This window comes from Microtus ochrogaster, unplaced genomic scaffold, assembly GCF_000317375.1.
Source record: "Microtus ochrogaster isolate Prairie Vole_2 unplaced genomic scaffold, MicOch1.0 UNK38, whole genome shotgun sequence".
NCBI lineage: Eukaryota > Metazoa > Chordata > Mammalia > Rodentia > Cricetidae > Microtus > Microtus ochrogaster.
Window position 1 is genome coordinate 1342739 of NW_004949136.1, and position 7613 is coordinate 1350351.

General features: G+C 53.6%; 2 protein-coding genes across 2 annotated transcripts in view; one reads left to right on the top strand and one right to left on the bottom strand.

Moving 5' to 3' along the window:
- The first annotated feature begins 386 nt into the window (after positions 1–386).
- Positions 387–5779, top strand: CUNH1orf174 (chromosome unknown C1orf174 homolog). Its single transcript, XM_005368630.3, has 4 exons — positions 387–463; positions 2704–2817; positions 3726–4190; positions 4606–5779. Exons 1-4 carry the CDS (start codon positions 449–451, stop codon positions 4711–4713), a joined length of 702 nt encoding a protein of 233 aa, XP_005368687.1. The 5' UTR covers positions 387–448; the 3' UTR covers positions 4714–5779.
- Positions 5202–7613, bottom strand: part of Dffb (DNA fragmentation factor subunit beta) — a 13398-nt gene continuing 10986 nt past the window's right edge. The window contains exon 7 of the mRNA XM_026790005.1: positions 5202–5491. Coding sequence (XP_026645806.1) covers positions 5219–5491 — 273 coding nt within the window. The 3' untranslated portion in view covers positions 5202–5218. The remainder of the gene's footprint in view (positions 5492–7613) is intronic.

A 7613-nucleotide genomic window follows, 5' to 3' on the forward strand; every position in this document is an offset into this window, starting at 1 on the left:
TCCTCAGCCCGAAGAGCAATCAGGGTTCCCTGCCCTGTGGGAAGTCCAAGGAACCCCCACCTCCATCCAGGTCTAGTAAGTTGAGCATCAAAACTGCCTAGGCTCTTACAAAGCCTAGTACGTGCTGTAGGATCAGAAACCCATTGCCATTGTTCTTGAGTTGTCAGTAGTCCTCATTGACCGCTATGAAAGAACACTGAGCCTATAATTAGTGATCCTAGAGAAGCTAAATAAGGAGAACCCAGAGAAAGTTCTTAACTTCCAACCATTACACCTGCCAGTGTGAGACCCAGCTATAAGTTCAACCTGGTTGCAGGAAGAACCACTGCACGTGATCCGGATACGGCGGTGACGTCAGACGCGGCAGCAACGGCGGTGACGGCGGCGGCGGCGTTGGCGGGCGCACGACTGAGACGGCGGCAGAGCGTTGGGTCCGGGGCGCTCACTCATGAGGAGCCGGAAGGTGAGCGGCCGGGCGGGCAGGACGCGCGCCGCCGTTTGGGGAGCCGAGGAGGGGCGGGCGCCTCACTTGGCTCGGCCGGCGGCAGCTGCTCGATCCGGCCGCCTCGGATCCCCTCCAGCCCCGCCCCGGGAGTGCGGCTCCTGCACGGCCTCCTCCGGGCTCGGGGCTGCAGGGCTGCTGGACTCAGGGCTGGCGCTGGGACCGAGTGGGGCCCCTGACAGTGCGGCTCCCTGCCCTGGCGTCCTGTCCCGGCCACGCTGCTCAGACCCGGGCCCGCACGGGGCAGCCGGCCTCAGCCAGACCCCCCGCGTCATGTTTTCGGGGCAGAGGACCAGCAGTGTGACAGTGAGGAGGGTGGCTGGGCCTCATCCCCCTGCAGAGGGACTCTGACCTGGCAGGGCTTGCAAGGCGGGGACCGTGTCCTTTAGCCTGAAGTGTGCCCTCCGTCTCCAGGTGGCCAGAATCCCGCTGACATAGGCTGAACTGTGTAGGCGGCTGCCTGTAGTGTCGCTGATAGGCAGCTGTGTGCCATGTCAGCTGCTGTCCCCCCCTTTGCTTGCTCAGGCGTTGAGGTTTGAATTTAGCAGTTTTTCGCTGTGCTTCTTCCTTCCTCGTGTGAGGGTTTGCAGAGCTGAGCTGCCTCCGTGCCAGTGAGATACAGAGCGGCCTTACTCGCCTGGGTCGCTCCCCACGTTTTGTAATATTTTGTTTGCCATCTATTGACAGTCCAGCCCTGCAATCGTGACTTTCCCATTTTCCACAGGAGCCACTCGCCTGGGCCAGCAAGGCTCCCTCATATCCACCCCTTTATTATTGCTTGCATGTCATGACCAGGTTGCCTCATTTACCAGAGAGAAGTGTGTCTAAAGTATCCTGTACACGGACTTCCCTTGGGGCCGGGTGCCCCTGTGTGTGTTTGGGCCCCTGCCGGGATCATTAGCTTCAGCCAGCGCTCCCAGCCGTTCTAAAGCAGCTGTCCTCAGTTGGCATCAGGGAATTTCTTTATCCGCACCTTCATTTTACAGGACAGGTTTCCTGGTGCGGATTTTCTTAGCTGGCATTTTGTTTTGAGTGTACCAAGTGTACTCAGTGTGGCTCCCACTGTTTCTGCTGAGTAAGGGGCTGGCTTCTTACCAGGCTTTCCGAGATTAGCGCTCTTATGGGGTGGTCCTGTCGGTGGTTTATCCTCTCCTCTTGTGTCACAGAGGTGGCCTATCAACTTGGAGTTGAGTTTAAGATTCCTCGATGTATAGATTTCTGTTTTCAGTAAACAGAGGATCTTTTCAGCCATTATTTCTTTGAGTACTTTGTGATTTAAGGCCAGGAATGTCTAGGCCAGCTGCGGCAATAGGCTGATGTGAGAGACAGCTGTGTGTGGCAGCAGAAGCTGTGACTCCAGCACTCAAACAGCTAGAGCAGACTGATGGAGCTTGCGTTCAAGACCTGTCAGAGTAATTGGATGAACCTTTCTCAAAAACTGTTTTGAAGGGGTGGAGCTGGGAATGTGGCACAGCTGGGAGAACGCTTACCTAGCGTGCATGAAGCCGACTTGATCCCTGTCCCACATAAACCAAATGTAGCAGCTCACATCTGTAAGCCAAGCACTTGGGAAACAGCGGCAGGTTCAGGGGTGCAAGGTCCTGGCTGGAGCTATAGCACAAGGTACAGATTCCGCCAAGCACACAGCAGGCCCTGGATGCCACCCCAGAATAAAAAATAAACACATATGGACCAGGAGCTATGTGCTCTGGTCCATAGGATGGGGACTGCTGAAGGGGGTGGACAGAGATGAGTGCAGGAACTGGTGTTTCTGTCTCATCTTACTTTTGCCAGGGGGACTGATGGTCCTGAGCCTCCACAGTGGACAAGTGGGCAGCCAGCCTTGCATCTTTTGTTTTAAATTGTGTGTGTGTGCGTGGGGGCGGGGAGGGGATGTGCCACAGCACGGGTGGAGGCCAGATGACAACTTCCAGAAGTCGGTTCTTTCCTTCCACTACTTGGGTCCTTAGGATTGAACTCAGGTCCGCTGTCCTGGTGGCAAGCCCCCTTTCCCACTGAGCCATCTCTCTGACCCTGGACCCTGTGTCTAAACCTAGACAGTTGGGCTGGACCACCTTTGGCCGAAGCAGTCTTTGCCTGTAGGTGAGGGAATGTGGGCAGAAACGCTCAGGCTCTGAGCTGAGAAGCCGCAGCTCGGCTGGTGTGCCATAGCCCGCTCTCTGAGCGTCACTCTTGTCCAGCTCACAGGTGGAGTGCGATCCTCAGCACGCCTTCAGGCCCGAAGCTACTCTCCAGCCAGCTCAGCCTCAACCGAGGGCATTGCCAGCTCCACATCTGTCAAGACAGCATGTCTGGTGAGCTTCGTTACCGAGAACACCGAGGCCTTGGCTCCGTCCCTTCTACAGTTGTCACCCCGAGATGTGTTGTATGAAATATGAGCCATTGCTGCTGTGTGTACACTGGGAGACATTTCAGAGGTCCTGTACATGTTGTCACTGCAGTCAGAGGGGTGCACGTTGCAACACAGCTGAGTTTGCTTTTGTGCACTATGCTCCTGCGTGGATGGAAGTGTGCTAGCAATCCAGACAGTAAGACAGCTTCCTGCATAGTGCCGCTTTGAAGGTGGCCTGTGCAGCCATGTGAGTCTGTCACTGCTTCACCCCTAGAGTGGAGCAAGGAGGGACACACCACAGTGCAGCTGCCCCAGGCAAGAAATTGAGCGCCACAGCTGGGGCTGGGGCCGGCCTCTGTGTCTGGCACAACACCACACAGCACCACTCAGGACAGCATGCTGACACTTTGCTGCAGCCAGCCTGAGTGTCTGCTGGTGTGCAGTGTCCAGGCAAAAAGAGCCGGGAGCTTGCTCTGAGTGGGGAGATGGAAACTGGTTTCTTTTACATATTTTAGAATTACATTTTTATTTATTTGGGGGTGAGGCACACATGTCACAGTGCATATGTGGAGGCCGGAGGACAACTTGCAATGGGAGATTCTCCTTCTGTCATGTGGGTTCTAGGATGTGATCTTGGCAGCGGGCACCTTTATTCTCTAAGCCATCTTGCATGTCCCTACTAGGACTTTAAAGCAGGCAAGCATGTACTTTAGAAAACAGCCCTGGGAAAGCTTGTTGGAGCAGTGCTGTGGAGTCTCCCTCGGCCTCCAGTCTGTTTGCCCCTTAGCAGGACAGAGGGGGCCCTGGCACTGAACCCAGTGCCTTTGCCAGATAGGTCTGGTTTTCTCTTACATTTTTCTTTCCTGGCAGGCTTCCTCATCACACAAGACTACAGACAGACGTACTTCCAAAAAGTTCAAGTATGACAAAGGTCACCTTGTAAAGGCAGAACTACAGAAAGCTGACCGTAAAAGTGACATTTCTTCTTTGCCAAAAGTGGCCCCCAAGGCCTCTTGTGACAGTGAGTTTGCAGAGGCCAGCGCTAAGACGGCTGTCCCTGTGCCGGAGAGTAGAGAGCCTCCCCAGGGCTGCTGCCAGCCTGTGAGTGAGGAACCCTCAGCAAAGACTGAAGGTGGCCTGCCCACACCAGAACCCGGCAGGGTGGCTGCAGCCCAGGAACCTGATGGCAGTTCTGCCAGACAGGCCGAGCCAGTGCCCAGGACAGAGGAGGTGCAGGCACCTGTGCTCCAGATGGACAGCAGCGTCTTTCTAGATGATGACAGCAACCAGCCCATGCCTGTGAGTCGCTTCTTCGGGAATGTTGAGCTTATGCAGGTAAGTGCTGCCTCCTATCTCTCCTGCAGTGTGGGCAGCAAACTGCAGCTGCCATCATGGGCTCCCAGGTTCCTGTGTATCCATAATGCCACGACTCAGAGGTAAACATAACTGAGAAAAAGAAAATGAGCTCTGTGTAAGTGGGAGGCTCCTCCCCTGCAGCGCTCCACTCTCGGGCTTACAGGCTGGAAGGCAGGGCTCCTGGCTCCAGCCCCCTGGGTGTATCTTGGACAGTGAACAGATTAGGAAGTCAGAGCTGTGGTTTTGTGAGCATGCAGCCATGTTTCTGTTGCTGCCCCTAGTCTGTAGGATAGCGTCCTTCTTACCAAGGGCCAAGAGCAGACCGTGGTCAGGTTTGGATCTGGTGCCCAGGCAGTGCCACTCAAGACTGAAGTCATGTTTTCTTCCCTCTAAGGATCTGCCACCAGCCTCTTCATCTTGTCCTTCCATGAGCAGACGAGAGTTCAGAAAAATGCATTTCAGAGCCAAAGAGGACGAGGATGAGGACGCCGCCGAGATGTAGTGTGGGTCTTCCCCTGTCGTGTTCGGCAGACGGCTCAGTGAGTCTGAAGATCTCTGGATGGCGTCTCCAAGAGAACACACTGTCAGTTGAACACAGAATTGACACAAGGTCACCAGCGCCATCACCCGGCCCCTACGGAAAGGACAGCCCTCAGAAACATGGAAGACCACACATTGTGAACAGTGTGTGTCCGTGACTCTAAGACAGGCAGCGGGTCCTCAGAAAAGCTCCACCGCGCTGTCCTGAGGCACTGCTGCGCACGGCTGTGAAGACGGACTCAGCCGGGGCAATGGTTCCGTCACCAGCTGCTGTTATTGTGCCCTTGGCCCCACCTTTCTCGATACGTGCACACTTTTTAGACACGTCTATTTTGGAAAAATCTTTATTTTATGTATGGCAAATGTAAAAAATTTTAAACATTTTAAAACATATAAAATATACTTGCTTTTAAAAAGAAAACTCAGGCTGGGGCTTCTAGAGTGACAAAATGGTGGTAATAGCCCCATCACCACTGCATCACCCCAGAGGGCCTGGCGTGTGTCACTGGCGGGCGCTTGCGAGCAGGCCGCTTCTTCTTGGATCCTGCCTGGGGCCGGTAGATCTTACTCCGGTCACACTGCAGCTTGTGTGTGGTCTTCTTGTGGCAGGCGATGTGCACTAGCTTCAGGTTCTTGGCCGTGAAGAGCAGGCTGTAGAAGTACTCCCAGTTCACCTCCCTCCCATCCTGGACGGCTTCCACCAGCGTGGGTACCACAGTGCGCTTCTTCTCTATTCTGCCAAGTCAGGGAAGACAGCCCGTCTGCTGTCAGTGCCACGCACCGCGGGGTGCTGTGCCCTTCCCACCAGCCACAGACACTCATAGCACAGTCTACCATAGCAAATATCCCTGCTGTGCTGCTTAGATTTTGGTCAACTTGACACAAGCTGGCATCATTTAGGAAGAGGGACCCCCAAGTGAAAAATCGCCTGCATCAGACTGGTGTGTATAAAGGCTGCGAACCGGGGGGCTGGAGAGATGGCTCCATGGTTAAGAGTGCTGACTGCTCTTCCAGAGGACCCAGGTTCAATTCCTACCACCCACATGGCAGTTAACAGCTGTCTGTAACTCCAAGATCTGACACCAATGCAAATAAAAAAATAAATTATAAAAAAAATAAAGGCTGCGAAGCATTTTCTCGGTTAATGATTGGTGTGGGAGGGCCCAGCTCATAGTGGGCAGTGCCACCCCTAGGCCAGTGGTCCTGGACTGTATAAGAAAGCAGGCTGAAGTCAGTAAACAGCCGCCCTCCATGGGCTCCGCAACAGTTCCTGCCTTGAGGGACTGTCCTGACCCCTTCATGATGAACTGTATAGTTTGAGATGAAATAAATCCTTTCCTCCCCACGCTGCTTTTGGCTGGTGCTTTATCGCAGCAGCAGAAACCCTAATACACCTGCTAGCAGGTGTAACAGGCGGGAGGATCTTGAAGATTCTTAAGGAACCTAAGCTGGGAATATCCCAAAAGGGCAGAGGCAGTGGAATGGATGGGGCTTGTGGATAAATCACCACAGAAGCCCAGCACTGTGCTTCACAGACCGGTGGCACTGGCCCAACACTGACATGGCCGTGGGCAGGCATGGTCAGTGTAGCAGAGTTTGGTGCTAGCAATGCCATTGTCTTACTTTGCAAACTTGAATTGTGGGTACTGCTTAACATACTAGAAAGAATGCAAGGCCAGGCGGCTCACATGGTCATTCAACAAAGCCGAGCCCCACGTGGGAGTGCTTCTTGGCAGAGTGATGGGGGAAAGTCTTCTGTTTCATGTTAATTTCATTGGTTAAATAAAGAAACTGCCTTGGCCCTTTTGATAGGACAGCAGCTTAGATAGGCAGAGTAAACAGAACAGAAAGGTGGGAGAAAGAAGCCAAGTCAGACAGTTGCCATGATTCTCCCACCGGACACAGACTCAGGTTAAGATCTTCCCTGGTAAGACACCTCGTGGCGTTACAGGGGTATTAGAAATGGGTTAGATCAATATGTAAGAGCTAGCCAATAAGGTTAAAACTAATGGGCCAGGCAATGCTTAAAAGAATACAGTTTCCGTGTAATTATTTCGGGTATAAATCTAGCCGTGCGGGCGGCCGGGTGCCAGGAATGTAGCCCGCCGCTCCTCCTCACTACACCAGAGTGACTCCCGTTTACACAGGTGCCCACAGAACCACCCTCCCCAATCCTGTGTCTCCCACAGGCATGTGACCCAAGTGTGTATGACCAATGTGACACAGAAGTGGCAAGCAAAGAGAATGTCGTGTTGCTTCAGAGCTACTGAAACTGAGACGCCTCCAGGGAAAAAGTGCAGACTACTCTGCAGAGACACTTTGACAAGCCAGCGACAGAAAAATGGTCACCAAAGAAACTCAGATCCAAACACAGTCCCAAGAACAGCAGAGTGGAAAGCAAGCCACCTCCCCCTCATCTATCGCTCCACAGCTCTGAGCTGGAAGTCTAAGCCGTTGCACAGTCTGGTCTGATAAGAGCCAACTTGCTGGCTTGTCCTCACACGGCAGTAACACCATGAACAAGCTCTCCTACAAACAAGACTATCTGTTCTTGTTGATCACTCTCCTCCCTAGGACACCAGTTCACCTGAACTGTTTCCCAAAGGCCCAATCTCTGGATGTGGTCTCATTGTGTGACAGTTTCAATGTATGGGCGAGGGGGGGGGTGTTTGCAACCGATTCCACAGCAGGAAGTTACCCCAAAACAACAGCACTGAGCCAGAGCAGGCAAGCAGAGTCAGCATAAAGTGGGTGGGTAGGTGGTAAGGAGTTCCCAGAATGCCCATGGGAATCCAAGGGACTGCAGAGGAGAATCAGAACAGAGGACAAGTCACAGCAGAAGCAAAGAGAAAGAGCTGTCTC

Excerpts from the sequence above, each read along its gene's own strand:
- CUNH1orf174 (XM_005368630.3), top strand. Across the intron at positions 2,818-3,725 it reads CTGTCAAGACAGCATGTCTG|GCTTCCTCATCACACAAGAC; the intron begins GTGAGCTTCGTT and ends CTTTCCTGGCAG. Across the intron at positions 4,191-4,605 it reads GGAATGTTGAGCTTATGCAG|GATCTGCCACCAGCCTCTTC; the intron begins GTAAGTGCTGCC and ends CTTCCCTCTAAG.